This window comes from Oncorhynchus masou, chromosome 24, assembly GCF_036934945.1.
Source record: "Oncorhynchus masou masou isolate Uvic2021 chromosome 24, UVic_Omas_1.1, whole genome shotgun sequence".
Lineage (NCBI taxonomy): Eukaryota > Metazoa > Chordata > Actinopteri > Salmoniformes > Salmonidae > Oncorhynchus > Oncorhynchus masou.
The window spans coordinates 100,511,166-100,534,243 of record NC_088235.1 but is presented as its reverse complement, the minus strand read 5'-3'; the positions used below and the strand labels follow the sequence as shown (position 1 = coordinate 100,534,243).

Below are 23,078 nucleotides of genomic sequence, written 5' to 3'. Positions count from 1 at the left end.
AGAGCTGTAGACAGATATAGGAAGACATAATAGAGCTAAAGATGATGGCAGTGTGGCAGAGCTGTAGACAGATATAGGAAGACAACATAGAGCTAAAGATGATGACATTGTGGCAGAGCTATAGACAGATATAGGAAGATATTAGAGATAAAGATGATGACAGTGTGGCAGAGCTGTAGACAGATATAGGAAGACATCATAGAGCTAAAGATGATGGCAGTGTGGCAGAGCTGTAGACAGATGTAGGAAGACATCATAGAGCTAAAGATGAGGGCAGTGTGGCAGAGCTGTGGAGAGATATAGGAAGACATCATAGAGCTAAAGATGATGACAGTGTGGCAGAGCTGTAGACAGATAAAGGAAGACATCATAGAGCTAAAGATGATGAGAGTCTGGCAGAGCTGTAGACATATATAGGAAGACATCATAGAGCTAAAGATGATGACAGTGTGGCAGAGCTATAGACAGATATAGGAAGACATCATAGAGCTAAAGATGATGGCAGTGTGGCAGAGCTGTAGACAGAAAAAGGAAGACATCATAGAGCTAAAGATGATGGCAGTGTGGCAGAGCTGTAGACAGATAAAGGAAGACATCATAGAGCTAAAGATGATGGCAGTGTGGCAGAGCTGTAGACAGATATAGGAAGACAACATAGAGCTAAAGATGATGACAGTGTGGCAGAGCTATAGACAGATATAGGAAGATATTAGAGATAAAGATGATGACAGTGTGGCAGAGCTGTAGACAGATATAGGAAGACATCATAGAGCTAAAGATGATGGCAGTGTGGCAGAGCTGTAGACAGATATAGGAAGACATCATAGAGCTAAAGATGAGGGCAGTGTGGCAGAGCTGTGGAGATATATAGGAAGACATCATAGAGCTAAAGATGATGACAGTGTGGCAGAGCTGTAGACAGATAAAGGAAGACATCATAGAGCTAAAGATGATTGCAGTGTGGCAGAGCTGTAGACAGATATAGGAAGACATCATAGAGCTAAAGATGATGAGAGTGTGGCAGAGCTGTAGACAGATATAGAAAGATATCATAGAGCTAAAGATGATGACAGTGTGGCAGAGCTATAGACAGATATAGGAAGACATCATAGAGCTAAAGATGATGGCAGTGTGGCAGAGCTGTAGACAGATATAGGAAGACATCATAGAGCTAAAGATGATGACAGTGTGGCAGAGCTGTAGACAGATAAATGAAGACATCATAGAGCTAAAGATGATGGCAGTGTGGCAGAGCTGTAGGCAGATAAAGGAAGACATCATAGAGCTAAAGATGATGGCAGTGTGGCAGAGCTGTGGAGATAGCTATAGACAGATATAGGAAGACATCATAGAGCTAAAGATGATGACAGTGTGGCAGAGCTGTGGAGAGATATAGGAAGACATCATAGAGCTAAAGATGAGGGCAGTGTGGCAGAGCTGTGGAGAGATATAGGAAGACATCATAGAGCTAAAGATGATGGCAGTGTGGCAGAGCTGTAGACAGATATAGGAAGACATCATAGAGCTAAAGATGATGACAGTGTGGCAGAGCTGTAGACAGATATAGGAAGACATGATCGAGCTAAAGATGATGGCAGTGTGGCAGAGCTGTAGACAGATATAGGAAGACATCATAGAGCTAAAGATGATGGCAGTGTGGCAGAGCTGTGGAGAGATATAGGAAGACATCATAGAGCTAAAGATGATGACAGTGTGGCAGAGCTGTAGACAGATATAGGAAGACATCATAGAGCTAAAGATGATGACAGTGTAGCAGAGCTGTAGACAGATAAAGGAAGACATCATAGAGCTAAAGATGATGGCAGTGTGGCAGAGCTGTAGACAGATATAGGAAGACATCATAGAGCTAAAGATGATGACAGTGTGGCAGAGCTGTAGACAGATATAGGAAGACATAATAGAGCTAAAGATGATGGCAGTGTGGCAGAGCTATAGACAGATATAGGAAGACATCATAGAGCTAAAGATGAGGGCAGTGTGGCAGAGCTGTGGAGAGATATAGGAAGACATCATAGAGCTAAAGATAATGGCAGTGTGGCAGAGCTATAGACAGATATAGGAAGGCATCATAGAGCTAAAGATGAGGGCAGTGTGGCAGAGCTGTGGAGAGATATAGGAAGACATCATAGAGCTAAAGATGATGACAGTGTGGCAGAGCTGTAGACAGATAAAGGAAGACATCATAGAGCTAAAGATGATGGCAGTGTGGCAGAGCTGTAGACAGATATAGGAAGACATCATAGAGCTAAAGATGATGACAGTGTGGCAGAGCTGTAGACAGATAAATGAAGACATCATAGAGCTAAAGATGATGGCAGTGTGGCAGAGCTGTAGGCAGATAAAGGAAGACATCATAGAGCTAAAGATGATGGCAGTGTGGCAGAGCTGTGGAGAGAAGACATCATAGACAGATATAGGAAGACATCATAGAGCTAAAGATGAGGGCAGTGTGGCAGAGCTGTAGACAGATATAGGAAGATATCATAGAGCTAAAGATGAGGGCAGTGTGGCAGAGCTGTGGAGAGATATAGGAAGACATCATAGAGCTAAAGATGATGGCAGTGTGGCAGAGCTGTAGACAGATATAGGAAGACATCATAGAGCTAAAGATGATGACAGTGTGGCAGAGCTGTAGACAGATATAGGAAGACATCATAGAGCTAAAGATGATGGCAGTGTGGCAGAGCTGTAGACAGATATAGGAAGACATCATAGAGCTAAAGATGATGGCAGTGTGGCAGAGCTGTGGAGACAGATATAGGAAGACATCATAGAGCTAAAGATGATGACAGTGTGGCAGAGCTGTAGACAGATATAGGAAGACATCATAGAGCTAAAGATGATGACAGTGTGGTAGAGCTGTAGACAGATAAAGGAAGACATCATAGAGCTAAAGATGATGGCAGTGTGGCAGAGCTATAGACAGATATAGGAAGACATCATAGAGCTAAAGATGAGGGCAGTGTGGCAGAGCTGTGGAGAGATATAGGAAGACATCATAGAGCTAAAGATGATGACAGTGTGGCAGAGCTGTAGACAGATAAAGGAAGACATCATAGAGCTAAAGATGATGGCAGTGTGGCAGTGTGACAGATATAGGAAGACATCATAGAGCTAAAGATGATGGCAGTGTGGCAGAGCTGTGGAAGATATCATAGAGCTAAAGATGATGACAGTGTGGCAGAGCTGTAGACAGATATAGGAAGACATCATAGAGCTAAAGATGATGACAGTGTGGCAGAGCTGTAGACAGATAAAGGAAGACATCATAGAGCTAAAGATGATGGCAGTGTGGCAGAGCTGTAGACAGATATAGGAAGACATCATAGAGCTAAAGATGAGTGGGCAGTGTGGCAGAGCTGTGGAGAGATATAGGAAGACATCATAGAGCTAAAGATGATGACAGTGTGGCAGAGCTGTAGACAGATAAAGGAAGACATCATAGAGCTAAAGATGATGGCAGTGTGGCAGAGCTGTAGACAGATATAGGAAGACATCATAGAGCTAAAGATGATGACAGTGTGGCAGAGCTATAGACAGATATAGGAAGACATTAGAGATAAAGATGATTGCAGTGTGGCAGAGCTGTAGACAGATATAGGAAGACATCATAGAGCTAAAGATGATTAGAGTCTGGCAGAGCTGTAGACATATATAGGAAGACATCATAGAGCTAAAGATGATGACAGTGTGGCAGAGCTATAGACAGATATAGGAAGACATCATAGAGCTAAAGATGATGGCAGTGTGGCAGAGCTGTAGACAGATATAGGAAGACATCATAGAGCTAAAGATGATGACAGTGTGGCAGAGCTGTAGACAGATAAAGGAAGACATCATAGAGCTAAAGATGATGGCAGTGTGGCAGAGCTGTAGACAGATAAAGGAAGACATCATAGAGCTAAAGATGATGGCAGTGTGGCAGAGCTGTAGACAGATATAGGAAGACATCATAGAGCAAAAGATGATGGCAGTGTTGCAGAGCTGTAGACAGATATAGGAAGACATCATAGAGCTAAAGATGATGGACAGTAGACAGATATAGGAAGGTGGACAGTGTGGCAGAGCTGTAGACAGATAAAGGAAGACATCATAGAGCTAAAGATGATGGCAGTGTGGCAGAGCTGTAGACAGATAAAGGAAGACATCATAGAGCTAAAGATGATGGCAGTGTGGCAGAGCTGTGGAGAGATAAAGGAAGACATCATAGAGCTAAATATGATGACAGTGTGGCAGAGCTGTAGACAGATAAAGGAAGACATCATAGAGCTAAAGATGATGGCAGTGTGGCAGAGCTGTAGACAGATATAGGAAGACATCATAGAGCTAAAGATGATGGCAGTGTGGCAGAGCTGTGGAGAGATATAGGAAGACATCATAGAGCTAAAGATGAGGGCAGTGTGGCAGAACTGTAGACAGATAAATGAAGACATCATAGAGCTAAAGATGATGGCAGTGTGGCAGAGCTGTAGACAGATATAGGAAGACATCATAGAGCTCATGATGATGACAGTGTGGCAGAGCTGTAGACAGATAAAGGAAGACATCATAGAGCTAAAGATGATGGCAGTGTGGCAGAGCTGTAGACAGATAAAGGAAGAAATCATAGAGCTAAAGATGATGGCAGTGTGGCAGAGCTGTGGAGAGATAAAGGAAGACATCATAGAGCTAAAGATGATGACAGTGTGGCAGAGCTGTAGACAGATATAGGAAGACATCATAGAGCTAAAGATGATGACAGTGTGGCAGAGCTGTAGACAGATATAGGAAGACATCATAGAGCTAAAGATGATGACAGTGTGGCAGAGCTGTAGACAGATAAAGGAAGACATCATAGAGCTAAAGATGATGGCAGTGTGGCAGAGCTGTAGACAGATATAGGAAGACATCATAGAGCTAAATATGATGACAGTGTGGCAGAGCTGTAGACAGATAAAGGAAGACATCATAGAGCTAAAGATGATGGCAGTGTGGCAGAGCTGTAGACAGATATAGGAAGACATCATAGAGCTAAAGATGATGACAGTGTGGCAGAGCTGTAGACAGATATAGGAAGACATCATAGAGCTAAAGATGATGACAGTGTGGCAGAGCTGTAGACAGATAAAGGAAGACATCATAGAGCTAAAGATGATGGCAGTGTGGCAGAACTGTAGACAGATATAGGAAGACATCATAGAGCTAAAGATGATGACAGTGTGGCAGAGCTGTAGACAGATATAGGAAGACATCATAGAGCTAAAGATGATGACAGTGTGGCAGAGCTGTAGACAGATATAGGAAGACATCATAGAGCTAAAGATGATGGCAGTGTGGCAGAGCTGTGGAGAGATATAGTAAGACATCATAGAGCTAAAGATGAGGGCAGTGTGGCAGAGCTGTGGAGAGATAAAGGAAGACATCATAGAGCTAAAGATGATGGCAGTGTGGCAGAGCTATAGACAGATATAGGAAGACATCATAGAGCTAAAGATGAGGGCAGTGTGGCAGAGCTGTGGAGAGATATAGGAAGACATCATAGAGCTAAAGATGATGGCAGTGTGGCAGAGCTATAGACAGATATAGGAAGGCATCATATAGCTAAAGATGAGGGCAGTGTGGCAGAGCTGTAGACAGATATAGGAAGATATCATAGAGCTAAAGATGAGGGCAGTGTGGCAGAGCTGTGGAGAGATATAGGAAGACATCAGAGCTGATGGAGTGTGGCAGATAGACAGATAGGAAGACATCATAGAGCTAAAGATGATGGCAGTGTGGCAGAGCTGTAGACAGATATAGGAAGACATCATAGAGCTAAAGATGATGACAGTGTGGCAGAGCTATAGACAGATATAGGAAGACAGAGATAAAGATGATGACAGTGTGGCAGACCTGTAGACAGATATAGGAAGACATCATAGAGCTAAAGATGATGGCAGTGTGGCAGAGCTGTAGACAGATATAGGAAGACATCATAGAGCTAAAGATGAGGGCAGTGTGGCAGAGCTGTGGAGAGATATAGGAAGACATCATAGAGCTAAAGATGATGACAGTGTGGCAGAGCTGTAGACAGATAAAGGAAGACATCATAGAGCTAAAGATGATTGCAGTGTGGCAGAGCTGTAGACAGATATAGGAAGACATCATAGAGCTAAAGATGATGAGAGTGTGGCAGAGCTGTAGACATATATAGGAAGATATCATAGAGCTAAAGATGATGACAGTGTGGCAGAGCTATAGACAGATATAGGAAGACATCATAGAGCTAAAGATGATGGCAATGTGGCAGAGCTGTAGACAGATATAGGAAGACATCATAGAGCTAAAGATGATGACAGTGTGGCAGAACTGTAGACAGATAAAGGAAGACATCATAGAGCTAAAGATGATGGCAGTGTGGCAGAGCTGTAGACAGATATAGGAAGACATCATAGAGCTAAAGATGATGGCAGTGTGGCAGAGCTGTGGAGAGATATAGGAAGACATCATAGAGCTAAAGATGAGGGCAGTGTGGCAGAGCAGCTGTAGACAGATATAGGAAGACATCATAGAGCTAAAGATGATGACAGTGTGGCAGAGCTGTAGACAGATAAAGGAAGACATCATAGAGCTAAAGATGATGGCAGTGTGGCAGAGCTGTAGACAGATATAGGAAGACATCATAGAGCTAAAGATGATGACAGTGTGAGAAGACATCATAGACAGATATAGACAGATAAAGGAAGACATTAGAGATAAAGATGATGACAGTGTGGCAGAGCTGTAGACAGATATAGGAAGACATCATAGAGCTAAAGATGAGAGCAGTGTGGCAGAGCTTTAGACAGATAAAGGAAGACATCATAGAGCTAAAGATGATGGCAGTGTGGCAGAGCTGTAGACAGATATAGGAAGACATCATAGAGCTAAAGATGATGACAGTGTGGCAGAGCTATAGACAGATATAGGAAGACATTAGAGATAAAGATGATGACAGTGTGGCAGAGCTGTAGACAGATATAGGAAGACATCATAGAGCTAAAGATGAGAGCAGTGTGGCAGAGCTGTAGAGAGATATAGGAAGACATCATAGAGCTAAAGATGATGGCAGTGTGGCAGAGCTGTAGACAGATATAGGAAGACATCATAGAGCTAAAGATGATGACAGTGTGGCAGAGCTATAGACAGATATAGGAAGACATCATAGAGCTAAAGATGATGGCAGTGTGGCAGAGCTGTAGACAGATATAGGAAGACATCATAGAGCTAAAGATGATGACAGTGTGGCAGAGCTGTAGACAGATAAAGGAAGACATCATAGAGCTAAAGATGATGGCAGTGTGGCAGAGCTGTAGACAGATAAAGGAAGACATCATAGAGCTAAAGATGATGGCAGTGTGGCAGAGCTGTAGACAGATATAGGAAGACATCATAGAGCTAAAGATGATGACAGTGTGGCAGAGCTGTAGACAGATAAAGGAAGACATCATAGAGCTAAAGATGATGGCAGTGTGGCAGAGCTGTAGACAGATATAGGAAGACATCATAGAGCTAAAGATGATGGCAGTGTGGCAGAGCTATGGAGAGATATAGGAAGACATCATAGAGCTAAAGATGAGGGCAGTGTGGCAGAGCAGCTGTAGACAGATATAGGAAGACATCATAGAGCTAAAGATGATGACAGTGTGGCAGAGCTATAGACAGATATAGGAAGACATCATAGAGCTAAAGATGATGGCAGTGTGGCAGAGCTGTAGACAGATATAGGAAGACATCATAGAGCTAAAGATGAGGGCAGTGTGGCAGAGCTGTGGAGAGATATAGGAAGACATCATAGAGCTAAAGATGATGACAGTGTGGCAGAGCTGTAGACAGATAAAGGAAGACATCATAGAGCTAAAGATGATGGCAGTGTGGCAGAGCTGTAGACAGATATAGGAAGACATCATAGAGCTAAAGATGATGACAGTGTGGCAGAGCTATAGACAGATATAGGAAGACATTAGAGATAAAGATGATGGCAGTGTGGCAGAGCTGTAGACAGATATAGGAAGACATCATAGAGCTAAAGATGAGAGCAGTGTGGCAGAGCTGTGGAGAGATATAGGAAGACATCATAGAGCTAAAGATGATGGCAGTGTGGCAGAGCTGTAGACAGATATAGGAAGACATCATAGAGCTAAAGATGATGACAGTGTGGCAGAGCTATAGACAGATATAGGAAGACATCATAGAGCTAAAGATGATGACAGTGTGGCAGAGCTATAGACAGATATAGGAAGACATCATAGAGCTAAAGATGAGGGCAGTGTGGCAGAGCTATAGACAGATATAGGAAGACATCATAGAGCTAAAGATAATGGCTGTGTGGCAGAGCTATAGACAGATAAAGGAAGACATCATAGAGCTAAAGATAATGGCAGTGTGGCAGAGCTATAGACAGATAAAGGAAGACATCATAGAGCTAAAGATGAGGGCAGTGTGGCAGAGCTGTGGAGAGATATAGTAAGACATCAGAGCTAAAGATGATGACAGTGTGGCAGAGCTGTGGAGAGATATAGGAAGACATCATAGAGCTAAAGATGAGGGCAGTGTGGCAGAGCTGTGGAGAGCTGGAGGAGGATGACACATCAAAGGTAAACAGGAAATTAAGTCATGAGGCATGTTATTTGTGCATTTTATTGCCATACGACATAACCACCAGTTCTTTTTATTTCAATATATAAAGAGATGTGTACTTCATTATGTTAAAAGATCTTAGAAGAGCAAACAATTACTATGAACCTTTATTCTGCTTTGGGGAGAACAGATGCTGCATTTACAGCAGCTGTTAAGTTTCATGATTAACTCCAAAATAACCCCCTTATGAAACATGCAGAATTACTTCTCCATAAATGTCCAGTCACAGAGCACAGAGCAAGTTGAGATGTAATGTTTGTTTCTTCTTTGGATGTCTGTCTGCTCAACCTGTCAGTTTGACAGACATGAAGGTTACACATGCACTCACACACACACACACACGCACACACACGCACACACACACACACACACACACACACACACACACACACACACACACACACACACACACACACACACACACACACACACACACACACACACACACACACACACACACACACACACACACACACACACACACACACACACTAACACACACACACACACACACACACACACACACACACACACAGTCTTCCGCAGCTAACCTTTTGGGGACATACAGTTCAGTCCCATTCAAAATCCTATTTTCCCTAAACCTAACGCGAATGCTAACCCTAACCTGTACCCTTACCCTAACCTTAACCCTAACCTTGGCGACCAGCCCACACCTACAGTTGAATTCAGACGTTTACATACACTTGGGTTGGAGTCATGAAAACTATTTTTTCAACCACTCCAAATTTCTTGTTAACAAACTAAACTAAATTTAACTTATAATTCACTGTATCACAATTCCAGTGGGTCAGAAGTTTACATACTCTCAGTTGACTGTGCCTTTAAACAGCTTGGAAAATTCCAGAAAATGATGTCATGGCTTTAAAAGCTTCTGATAGGCTAATTGACATAATTTGAGTCAATTGGAGGTGTACCTGTGGATGTATTTCAAGGCCTACCTTAAAACTCAGTGCCTCTTTGCTTAAAATCATGGGAAAATCAAAAGAAATCAGCCAAGACCTCATAAAAAAAATTGTAGACCTCCTTACTTCATTTTCTCACGCTGTATTCAGATATTTCTATAGTGTTATTGACTGTACATTTGTTTATCCCATGTGCAACTCTGTGTTGTTGTTTTTGTCGCACTGTTTTGCTTTATCTTGGCCAGGTCGCAGTTTTAAATGAGAACTTGTTCTCAACCAGCCTACCTGGTTAAATAAAGGTAATATATATATTTTTTAAAGTCTGGTCCATCCTTGGGAGCAATTTCCAAATGCCTGAAGGTACCACGTTCATCTGCACAAACAATAGTACGCAAGTATAAACACCATGGGACCACGCAACCATCATACCCCTCAGGAAGGAGTCGCGTTCTATCTCCTATAGGTGAAGGTACTTTGGTGCGAAAAGTGCAAATCAACACCAGAACAACAGCAAAGGACCTTGAAGATGAAGATGCTAGAGGAAACAGGTACAAAAGTATCTACATTCACAATAAAACGAGTCCAATATCTACAAAACCTGAAAGGCCGCTCAGCAAGGATGAAGCCACTGCTCCAAAACCGCCATAAAAAAGCCAGACTATGGTTTGCAACTGCACATGGGGACAAAGATCGTACTTTTTGGAGAAATGTCCTCTGGTCTGATGAAACAAAAATAGAACTGTTTGGCCATAATGACCATTGTTATATTTGGAGGAAAAGGGGGATGCTTGCAAGCCGAAGAACACCATCCCAGCCGTGAAGCACGGGGGTGGCAGCATTAAGTTGTGGGGGTGCTTTGCTGCAGGAGGGACTAGTGCACTTCACAAAATAGATGGCACCATGATGAGGGAAAATTATGTGGATATTTTGAAGCAACATCTCAAGACATCAGTCAGGAACTTAAAGCTTGGTCCCAAATGGGTCTTCCAAATGGACAATGACCCCAAGCATACTTCCAAAGCTGTGACAAAATGGCTCAAGGACAACAAAGTCAAGGTATTGGAGAGGCCATCACAAAGCCTTGACTTCAATGCTGTAGAAAATGTGTGCGCAGATCTGAAAAAGCGTGTGCGAGCAAGGAAGCCTACAAACCTGACTCAGTTACACTAGCTCTGTCAGGAGGAATGGGCCAAATTCACCCAATTTATTGTTGTAAGTTTGTGGAAGGCTACCTGAAATGTTTAACCCAAGTTAAACAATTTAAAGTCAATGCTACCAAATATGAATTGAGTGTATGTTAACTTCTGACCCACTAGGAATGTGCTGAATGAAATAAAATCTCAAATAAATATTCCTCTCTACTATTATTCTGTCACTCCACATTCTTAAAATAAAGTGGTGATCCTAACTGACCTAAAACAGGGATTTTTTACTAGGATTAAATGTCAGGAATTGTGAAAAACTGAACTTTAAATGTATTTGGCGAAGGTGTATGTAAACTTCCGACTTCAACTGTATTCTTAACCCTTTCCCGATTCTGGGTCCGTATCCCTATCCCCCCATCCTATCCCTGTTCTCCACCGTCATACCTTTCCCAGACCCTCTGTTCCTATCCCTCCCACAGATACAGAACCTCAGATTATACCCATCATCAGCACCTTCTCAGACATTAACAGAATCCTTCATTCCAGACTTAAAGCCCCATTCACCCAAACACAATATACATTTCCCCCACTCCAGGAATTCAGACCAAAATCAGCATTCCGCAGAAAACCCAACCTAAGGGATCTCTTAGTCTATGAAAAATGTTCCAATAAACACAGTCCTACACTACCTATTGAACAACAGTACTATAGACAACTCCCACTCATTCAGTCTTCATGTAAAAACCTCCAGTCCTATCCCACAATTCATGACCATTCAGAGCACTAACATTGTCCATGCCATAACATGCACATTATGCCACAAGATTTATATAGAAATAACCAGTCACACAGTCTTGACATGCCTCAAACAGCACCTCTACACAATTGAAAAAAACAAACATATTACAAACACACCTGGTAAAACACTTTCAAAACCACCCTATAACCTCCCTCCGCATCACCAGTCTGGAGATGAAAGCCTCCTGGACCATAAGCCATAGAAGAGCAGCTGTATCCAGTTGGATAGCAAAACTTAAGACCTTGGCTCAACTTGTTATGAATGGTAAAGAGCATTGACTGTGGGAGTTAGTGAGGGCCTAATTAAGAGAGCTACAGGGGCCACCGACACGAAGAGGAAGTTCAATTAAAAATAATGTATTTATTTGCTCTCTGCCTTTCATGTTCTCTCACCCTCTCCAGACCGGTCGGATGTCCAATATAGAAACAGGGCAGACAGTTGAAATAGGCCAGTGCAACCCATGGTTTGATACCAGCATAAACAGAAACCTTCTTAAACCCTAACCTTCACCCTCGGCAGGTAGCCTAGTGGTTAGAGTGTTGGACTAGTAACCGAACGGTTTCAAGATTGAATCCCTGAGCTGAGAAGGTAAAAATCTGTTGTTCTGCAACTGAACAAGGCAGTTAACTCACTGTTCTTAGGCCGTCATTGAAAGTAAGAATTTGTTCTTAACTGACTTGCCTAGTAAAATAAAGGTAAAAAACTAACCCACTATCCCAAAACCCCCTAGAAATAGCATTTGACCTTGTGTGGACCAACAAAATGTCCCCAATTGGTCAAGTCTTTGTTGGTTTACTATTCTTGTGGGGAATTCTGGTCCCCACAAGTACATTTAAACACACACACACACACACACATATACACACACACACACACACACACACACACACACACACACACACACACACACACACACACACACACACACACACACACACACACACACACACACACACACACACACACACACACACACACAGCTCCTGTTTCCTCCAACACTCACCTCACCTCCCTTTTACCTCTCCTTAATAAAGAGATACTATTTTTTTGACACCACACTCTAAAAAGCAAGTCCTGCTGACTCTAGTTTAGTGACTGCATAACTTCTTATTTTTATAATAAACATTAATGTGTTGAAAATTCCAAATTGTTTGCATAGTCAACTTACGCACAGATCTGACACACACACACACCTTCCATACCAGACATGCCACCATGGGGTCTTTTCACAATCCCCAGGTCCAGAACAAATTCAAGAAAGCATGCAGGACTATATAGAGCCATTATTGCATGAAACTCCCTTCCATCTCATATTGCTCAATTGAACAGCAAACCTGGTTTCAAAAAGCAGATAAAGCAACACCTCACGGCACAACATCTCTCCCCTATTTGACCTAGATAGTTTTTGTGTATGTATTGAGATGTAGGCTATGTGTGCTGTTTTTAAATGTCCTTGAGCTGTTCTTGTCTATTAATGTTCAGTATTATGTCATGTTTCATGTTTCATCCTAATAAAATACCAAATACCTCCTTTCACCTCCCTCTTCTCCCCTCCATCCCCTCACCCCCTTCCTCTCACTTCCGTTCTCTCACCTCCCTCTCCCCTCCCCTCCACCTCCCCTCCTCTGGCATCTCACCTCCCTCCTCCCTCCTCCGTCCTCTCACCTCCCACCCCCTCTCCCTCTCCCCTCTCTCTCCCCCTCCCCCTCCCCCTCCTCCCACATCTCACCTCCCTCCTCTCACCTCCCTCTTCTCTCCTCCCTCCTCTCACCTCCCACTTCCCTCTTCTCTCCTCCCTCCTCCCTCCTCCCTCTTCTCTCCTTTTACCTCCCTCTTCTCTCCTCCCTCCTCCATATTCTCTCCTCCCTCCTCTCATCCCCCTCCTTTCACCTCCCTCCTCTCTCTACCCTCCTCTCCCCTCCCTCTTCTCCCCTCATCTTCCTCCTCACCCCCCTCCTCCCTCCTCTCACCTCCCTCCTTCATCTCATCTCCCTCTCCTCTCTCCTCCCTCCTCTCACCTCACTCCTCACTCCTGTCTTCTCCCTGCTCTCTCCTTCCCCCTCCCTCCCAGTCTGACAAGTGTTTCAACTCTGGAAACATACAACGTGTGGCATCTGAAATACCTGGGATGGTGTGTGTGTGTGTGGTATGTGTGTAATTAATTACATGAATAGGATCTTAACCTTGGAGTTTTTGGAGTTTAACACATTATAGCCTCTAGCCTATTCATGAATGCTCCAAGGCGTTTTACCTCATTGTCATGTTTTACCATGCTTTGATTAGCAGGCTCTTTATTTTTAAAGAAGGACATATTTGAAGGCTGTTGCTAGGTTATCATAATAGCCTATGAAATGTTAACACGGCAATGGGTACTGTACTTGACTGTTGTTCCGGTTTGGCGCCTTTTTTACACATGTTCTTAAGCCTTTCTTACATCAAACACTACAGGAACCACCCCCTTTGTGACATAAAAGGAAGCTCTAGTATATACACTGGGAGAAAAAAAGGGTGATTCAACTTACAATTGTAAGGCAACCAGCTGGAATAACATTGTGAGTTTACTCAACATTTGGGACTATATAGCTGAACAAACATACATTCTCAAGTTGAATGTTAGGTTGAGTGAACATACACTGAGTGTACAAATCATTAAGGACACCTTCCTAATATTGAGTTGCACCCCCCTCTTTTGCCCTAACAATAGACTCAATTAGTCGGGGCATGGACTCTACAAGGTGTCGAAAGCATTCCACAGGGATGCTGGCCCATGTTGACTCCAATGCTTCCCACAGTTTTGTCAAGTTGGTTGGATGTCTTTTGTGTGGGGGACCATTCGTGATACACACGGGAAACTATTGAGCGTGAAAACCCCAGCAGCTTTGCAGTTCTCGACACAAACCGGTGCACCTGACACCTACTACCATACCCTGTTTAAAGAGGGCTCCCGAGTGGCGCAGCGGTCTAAGGTACTGCATCTCAGTGCAAGAGGCGTCACTAATCCAGGCTCTATCCCATCCAGCCGTGATTGGGAGTCCCATAGGGACTAGGGGTAGACCGTCATTGTAAATAAGAACTTGTTCTTAACTGACTTACCTCGTTATATAAAAACATAAAAAGGCACTTAAATCTTTTATCTTGCCCATTCACCCTCTAAATGGCACACATACACAATCCACGTCTCAATTGTCTCAAGGCTGAATAATCCTTCTTGAACTTGTGTCCTCCACTTCTTCTACACTAATTGAAGTGGATTTAACAAGTTACATCAATAAGGGATCATAGCTTTCACCTGGTCAGTCTATGTCATGGAAAGAACAGGTGTCCTTAATGTTTTGTGCACTCAGTGACCAATCCAAATTGAGAATTTATTATACCTTTATTTGCATGTTTACCAGTGTGCCTTTCATGTAAATTGTAGTTACTTACCACCCATGACTGCATTTGTTAGTGAAACAGACATGGTTGTTGTATCCAATGGCCTTCAGTCCTCTAGCCTTCACCAAGTAGGTCTCAAAGTGAATATATTATTTTAGAAAATATATTTATGACAATATATTACATACAGTAATAAGGCCTCTCTTTGAGGGCCTACTTTCACCCTAACAAAGGGGGCTGAAGCTCCTGGTTTACATGCCACGTCAAGCCTGCAAGTCACAAAGTGATGTGTAATTCCTATTGAGTGAGGATATCCAACTTTTTAATCACGCGCAAACTGCATTCAGAATGATTACCGGGGTAGGGAAGATCACTTATTGAGACTACCTAAATCAAATACACTGGAACAGACATATCAGTAATGGCTGCAATAAGTCCAATAACTAACCGTTTGTATTCATTTAGAAAAATGCTTATTATTTATGTTTGTTTAGCGTAAGATTAATCAACCAATCAATGTACATGCAAAAACACAGGTATTAAAACAAACAATTCTGAAAATCAACCTGGTACAGAGCATGTCTGGAAATATGGTAATGATGGCCATGGTTTTCAGTGGTTTTGAGCAAACGGGGATTTGTCATTTTACTTAACATGCTTCTTCAAATTCAACTCACTTCGAGCAGAGTTTGTTGAGTAAACAAACTAACATATATTAAGCTAAAATTATTGTATTTTTGAAGTCCACTCAACTCACAAAATAACACTGATTAAGCAATTAGTTAAGTTGGCTTTTTTACACCACACATGCCCTGAGTCTGATGTCAATGTGTTGCTTAGCAGTACCACTTTCTCCTACTCACACCAAGACTAGAACCCAGGACCTCTGCCTCCCAAACACACACAATGACCATACTGAAACAGTCTTAGCCAGTCACACCACCAAAAAGCTGGAGACATTTCAGGCTGAGGAGTGAGGTTATCTGTTACATGTTCATGAGGCCTTACCTGGAGGATGTTGCCAGGGCGATGAGAAGGATGAGCAGGATTCTCCAGATGTAGACAAGGGGTTAGGGTAAGGGCTAAGGTTAGGTCTAGGATCAGAGTTAGGTTTGTTGTTGTTATTTAACTGGATGAGGTTTCCAGGGCGGTGAGCAGGGCCTGCAGGATTCCCCAGATGTAGACAAGGGGTTAGGGTAAGGGCTAAGGTTAGGTCTAGGATCAGAGTTAGGTTTGTTGTTGTTATTTAACTGGATGAGGTTTCCAGGGCGGTGAGCAGGGCCTGCAGGATACCCCAGATGTAGACAAGGGGTTAGGGTAAGGGCTAAGGTTAGGTCTAGGATCAGAGTTAGGTTTGTTGTTGTTATTTAACTGGATGAGGTTTCCAGGGCGGTGAGCAGGGCCTGCAGGATTCCCCAGATGTAGACAAGGGGTTAGGGTAAGGGCTAAGGTTAGGTCTAGGATCAGAGTTAGGTTTGTTGTTGTTATTTAACTGGATGAGGTTTCCAGGGCGGTGAGCAGGGCCTGCAGGATTCCCCAGATGTAGACAAGGGGTTAGGGTAAGGGCTAAGGTTAGGTCTAGGATCAGAGTTAGGTTTGTTGTTGTTATTTAACTGGATGAGGTTTCCAGGGCGGTGAGCAGGGCCTGCAGGATTCCACTGATGCGCATGATGGGTTAAGGGTCAAGGCTAGTGTTAATGTTCGGGTCAGAGTTGTTGTTTACCTAGAGGATGTTGCCAGGGCGATGAGCAGGGCCTGCAGGATGCCCCTGATGTAGACGATGGGGCTCTTCTTGGTGATGAAGAAGTACATGGCCGGGAGGATGAAGAGCCCATGGAGGATCAGACCAAAGACCACCGTGACAGCATAGAAACCCAGCTTCTTACCCATGGCCGACGGATCACTCATCTCCAGGATCTTACCGGCCACCAGGAACACGATGCCGAATGGGAAGTACCTAGTCAGGAAAGGAGGAGCAGGGTCAGAGGTCATACACCCAGTCATACAGAATTTGTAACAAGGATCCTGGACACTATTCCGTGGACATTATTCCATATTTACTGCACTCATTTTGGCAGTAGCGCACTATGTAGAGGAATAGGTTGCCATTTCAGATGCAACCCTAGGGTGATGGGCTGTCTGTGATGAATGCAGGTAGAAATGTCTGTGATGTCTCCACATTTATGTGTTACGGTTAGGACTTGGAGTTTTTCCTGATAAGGATCACTTCATATGGTCTGGAAAAACTCCATGTCTTAGTTGCTGTATAGTGTAGTCAAATCTTTACCAGATGACGATAGCAACAATCTTCAGGACAGCCTCGTTCAGGCTCTGGCAGAAGTTGACCAAGGCGCTGCCGTTGGGCCCCATCCTGCCCAGCATTATACCTGTCAAAATAAACAGCATGTCAGTGATGCAGGACAGGACGCTGCTCACATAGTACATATCACTAGACATCAACTGAGAAAAGTGCTCATTTCTGCCGACAGTGATTTAGGCCTTGCTTGACATCTGAACTTGGTCAAATACAAAAACAACAACGTAATGTAAGTAAAAGATTTCAGGAAATGTCACAAATAATAGCGATGAAGACAGAGTGGCTCAGTTGGTAGAGCATGGTGCTTATAATGCCAGGGTGTGGGCTTGATTCCCAAGGTGGCCCAGTATGGATGAAAAACAAAGCATGAAAATCTATGCACTCCCTAAGTTGCTCTGCATAAGAGTGTCTGCTAAATGAATGAACTGTAAAATAATGTGTGTGTTTGTTTATTACCCATAGTGGCTGAGAAGATGACGATTCCAAGGACGTTCATTCCGTCACTGGTTCCCGGTAATGTTTTGAAGTATACGTCTGGGGGAGGAGTCAGGTCCAAGGAGAAGTTCTGGAGCTCTGTTCCGTTGTCGTCCTGGATACCGTATATGAGTGCTCGCCTTGTGGTGGACTCTGATAGGCTCTGACTCACTGTGGCCTTCGGCGTTTTCATAATGGGAACACTTCTCGTCCGGTACTGTACATATGAAGTAGAGCAGAAAACAGGGACGATTGAAGAGTATTCCTGGTTTACTTCCTTAATTAGACGACAGAGAAAGAAACTTGAACTCAATAGAGTTCAAGTTTCAATTTGAACACACAGAGCATGAAGTCCTACAGGAAAGCGTATGATTTAAAGGGGCTCACCTGTTGAAATGTGGCTTGAACTAAGTTAGCTGGAAACATGTTGCTGGAAGGGAAAGAGAACAAAAATATACAGTACCAGTCAAAAGTTTGGACACACCTTCTCATTCAAGGGTTTTTCTTTATTTATATTACTATTTAGAGAAATCAAATGTTACTGGTCACATACACATATTTCGAAGACGTTATTGCGGGTGTAGCGAAATGCGTGTGTTCCGAGCTCCAACAGTGCAGTAGTATCTAACAATTCACAACAACACACACACATCTAAAAGTAAATGAAAGGAAGTAGGAAATATATAAATATTAGATAGTGTCTTTGACTAAAATACAGTAGAATAGAATAAAGTATAAATATATACAGTGGGGCATAAAAGTATTTAGTCAGCCACCAATTGTGCAAGTTCTTCCACTTAAAAATATGAGAGAGGCCTGTAATTTTCATCATAGGTACACTTCAACTATGACAGAAAAAAATAGAAAAAAAAATCCAGAAAATCACATTGTAGGATTTTTAATTTATTTATTTGCAAATTATGGTGAAAAATAAGTATTTGGTCACCTACAAACAAGCAAGATTTCTGGCTCTGGCACTGTTTGTGATGATTGAAGCAGTATGCACACATTATTTGTACATTACTAAAGTGACTAGTGTTCCATTATTAAAGTGGCTAGTGATTCCAAGTCTATGTACATAGGGCAGCAGCATCTAAGGTGCAGGGTTGCGTAAATGGGTGGAAGCTGGTTAGTGATGGCAATTTAACAGTCTGATGGCCTTTATATAGAAGCTGTTTTTCATTCTCATCTTCGATGCACCTGTACTGACCTCGCCTTCTGGATGATAATGATTGCACCGTCTGTGGATCTATTGAATCCATGAAATAACACATATGGAATCATTTTATAACCAAGAAAGTGTTAAACAAATTAAAATTTATTTTTATTTGAGATTCTTCAAAGTAGCCACCCTTTGCCTTGACAATAGATTTGCACACTCTTGGCATTCTCTCAAGCAGCTTCACCTGAAATGCTTTTCCAACAGTCTTGAAGGAGTTCCCACATATGCTGAGCACTTGTTGGTGGCTTTTCCTTCGCTCTGCGGTCCAACTCATCCCAAACCATCTCAATTGGGTTGAGTTCGGGTGATTGTGGAGGCCAGGTCATCTGATGCAGCACTCCATCACTCTCATTCTTGATCAAATAACCCTTTCACAGCCTGGAGGTGTGTTTGGGTCATTGTCCTGTTGAAAAAAAAATGACAGTCCCACTAAGCGCAAACCGGATGGGATGGCGTATCACTTCAGAATGCTGTTGTAGCAATGCTGGTTAAGTGTTTCCTGAATTCTAAATAAATCACAGAAAGTGTCACCAGAAACCCCCCCCCCCAAACCATCACACCTCCTCCTTCATGCTTCACGATGGGAACCACACATGCGAAGATCATCTGTTCACCTACTCTGCGTCTCACAAATCCACGGCTGTTGGAACTGAAAATCTAAAATTTGGACTCATCAGACCAAAGGACAGCGGTCTAATGTCCATTGCTTGTGCTTCTTGGCCCAAGCAAGTCTCTTCTTCTTATTGGTGTCCTTTAGTAGAGGTTTTGCAGCAATTTGACCATGAAGGCCTGATTCACACAATCTCCTCTGAACAGTTGATGTTGAGATGTGTCTGTTACTTGAACTCTGTGAAGCATTTATTTGGGCTGCAATTTCTGAGGCTGGTAGCTCCAATGAACTTATCCTCTGCAGCAGAGGTAACTCTGGGTCTTCCTTTCCTGTGGCGGTCCTCATGTCAAAGTTCTTAAAATTTTCCGCATTGACTGACCTTTATGTCTGAAAGTAATGATGTCATTTCTCTTTGCTTATTTGAGCTGTTCTTGCCATAATATGGACTTGGCATTTGACGAAATAGTGCTATCTTCTGTATACCACCCATACCTTGTCACAACACAAATGGTTGGCTCAGAAAACCCCACAAATTAACTTTTAACAAGGCACACCTGTTAATTGAAATGCATTCCAGGTGACTACCCCGTGAAGCTGGTTGAGAGAATGCCAAGAGTGTGCAAAGCTGCAATCAAGGCAAAGGGTGGCTACTTTGAAGAATCTCAAATATAAAATATATTTACATTTGTTTAACACTTTCTTGGTTACTACATCATTCCATATGTGTTATTTCATAGTTTTGATGTCTTCATTATCATTCTACAATGTAGAAAACAGTGAAAATAAAGAAAAACCCTTGAATGAGTAGGCGTGTCCAAACTTTTGACTGGTACTGTATACATATAAAAATATACAAAAAACCTTATTAAGTCATTTTATTTTATCTGTTCAATGTCAATCACAAAACTACATGATATTGCACAATTATTTTTGTAAAGGTTTATTTAGTCCATACATGTGTGAAGAAGCTTCCCCAAGTTGTAATAAACGGACCCGTTCGTAGCTGGATTCTTCACTGGATTCTTCATGACGTTACCTCTTTGGGTGTGTCATGACGTTGGGTGTGTCGTGACGTTGCCTCCTTTCCTCCTTCAACTAGGCTGCTGTGGCCAGAGAGACGTCATAAATTCCTGAGGATCTCCTCATGGACACACAGTATAGAGAGAGTACATTTTCATAGAGAACAAAGGAATTCCTTCCACCTCACAGAACTTGAGGTACGAACAAATTTCATGTTCCGGAGAAAGTATAAAAGATCGGTGAAGAATCCAGCTACGAACTTGTCTTGTTTGTTACAACTTGGGGAATCTCATGGGAGAAGGTCTGGCCACATTACCATAACACTGTTTATATAATAGCCTCAGATATGAGGTTTACATATAATTGTTGTATAAGATGAATGAGTGAGTATGATACTGTTTACACAATTTTACAATGTGATTTTGGACTGTTTAATGAAGGAAAACTCAAAAGGGAATTGGAGTTAACTAAATCAGAGGACCGCCCCTGAGCCCAGTTAGGGTCAGGTGTCCTGGGACAGCCCTTTTCTGAAATTCCAAATAAAACCCAACTTTGAGAAATTATCATCAGACCATGTTTTTCTCCATTAGGAGGGGACAAAGGTTGTAGACCATTTCTGAATCGTTTAACCATACCACGTGGTTAAACTCTTAGACTATCAATACCGACAGAATAAGAACAAGTCTTTGATATTAATTACTAGTCTGCAGCTAGGAATTCGGCATCATTGAACGTGAAGAATGACAACCGCCGAAACATCCATTCTATAAACGAATGAATGTCACTCTGAACTATCCCCTCTAACCAAGACACACAGAGAGAGAGAGAGAGAGAGAGAGAGAGAGAGAGAGAGAGAGAGAGAGAGAGAGAGAGAGAGGACGAAACTCTCCCACAGAAACAAACTTTTCACCAGCGATCAAGACGACACACTGAGCGTAAATATATCTATTGGTTGCAATTGTTCCCGAATGAGTGAGCGTTCATGTGCAAAGGATTAGCATTTCAATTGTTATAATTACCACTCTGTAGTGACTTCTTCGTCGACCCCCACTTCCCCTTTTGTCTAACAAGCCACAATGCCGGTTTAGCCCACTAGGGTACATTCTCCTATCATTTCTTGAACCACATTTACCTTGTTTGTTTGTTTGTTTATGCATTTCTGTGAATTACTTAGTTAGTAATAAATAAATTATTGAAGACAATTGATGTATGGATGACTCATAGTGAAGACTGGGTTCGTGCAGATAACCAACCATTTACGACGTTTGGAATGAGACTAACGTGAGGTAAAGTGAGGTAAAGTAAATAATTCATTAATTCGATGACTAATTGATCAGATAAAATATCTGAAAAGTTATTTTAGGAAATGATAAGCTTGTAATCTGAACATTTTCCTTGGTGCCCCGACTTCCTAGTTAATTACAGTTGCATGATTAATCAGTCTAATCGGGGAATACTAATTACAGAGAATGTTTGATAAAAACTATGTCTTCAATTTAATGATAGTAAAGACACGACACATGTGACTCTTTAAAACCTCATGCACTTTTCACAGAAGCCTGTGTGAAAAACAGCCATAAGAATTGTCATACAATTAAATGACATGAACTTCAGGAACTGTTTTATTTGTGATTATCTACAGCACAGCCATTAGTTAAAAAACAAATGGGAAAGGGTTAACATCCAACACATGTACTGTAGTTTCTTCTGAGTGGGAGAAATAGGCCTTCATCTTCTCTACAGCTCCTGCTCTGTTGTGTTGGATGAACAAAAAGCCTACGTTATAACCTTGTGGTTATATAAATGTTTCTTTCAAAATACAATGTACTGCGTTGTGAGAGTAACCTCTTAAGAAGGATTTCAGATAATATTTTGTTATGCCATTGAAAGTCAGGATGTTCAGTTAAAAATGGTTGACCCTTTGAACTATTGTAAAGAACATTTAGCTTTCCTCAGCTTTTGTTGTTGTGACTGTCTTCACAATGACGTTTTCATTGAAATAGTTGAAGTGGTCGAACTGATAACATTAAAACATACCATTATTTTATTATGTTGACATAAAATAGTCTCTTACCTACAAACTATCTTAACTTTTTGTAAACTACCCACCGGCCAATACCTGGTTAAATCCACGTCATTTCAAGTAAAAAAAATGACATGTGATGACGTTGAATCAACGTGGAAAACTCATTGGATTTGCAAAAAATTATTAACATAAGGGAATTTAGTATTTTAAGTTCAATGACATGGAGACATGGTGATTTCATGTTGAATTCATGTTAGTTGATAATTCAACCAAATGTAAATTAAAACTAGACGTTGAAATGACGTCTGTTCCCGTTGGGTAAGTAATCCTAACTTCTCACTGAGCAGGGCAACAGATCAACTTTCTGAAAACATCTCAAACAGAGACAGAAAGAGAGAGTGTGTGTGTGTGTGTGTGTGTGTGTGTGTGTGTGTGTGTGTGTGTGTGTGTGTGTGTGTGTGTGTGTGTGTGTGTGTGTGTGTGTGTCTGTGTGTGTGTGTGCGTGAGAG

At 42.1% G+C, this 23,078-nt stretch overlaps 1 protein-coding gene across 1 annotated transcript in view; it reads right to left on the bottom strand.

Annotated features, from left to right (window-relative positions):
- The window catches only part of slc1a7b (solute carrier family 1 member 7b), a 138,844-nt gene that overhangs the window by 30,270 nt on the left and 85,496 nt on the right, over nt 1–23,078 (bottom strand). The window contains exons 4-7 of the mRNA XM_064933238.1: nt 18,079–18,121; nt 17,674–17,908; nt 17,188–17,287; nt 16,624–16,857 (exon numbers count right to left, since the gene is read on the bottom strand). Of these exons, the coding sequence (XP_064789310.1) occupies nt 16,624–16,857; nt 17,188–17,287; nt 17,674–17,908; nt 18,079–18,121 (612 nt within the window). The remainder of the gene's footprint in view (nt 1–16,623; nt 16,858–17,187; nt 17,288–17,673; nt 17,909–18,078; nt 18,122–23,078) is intronic.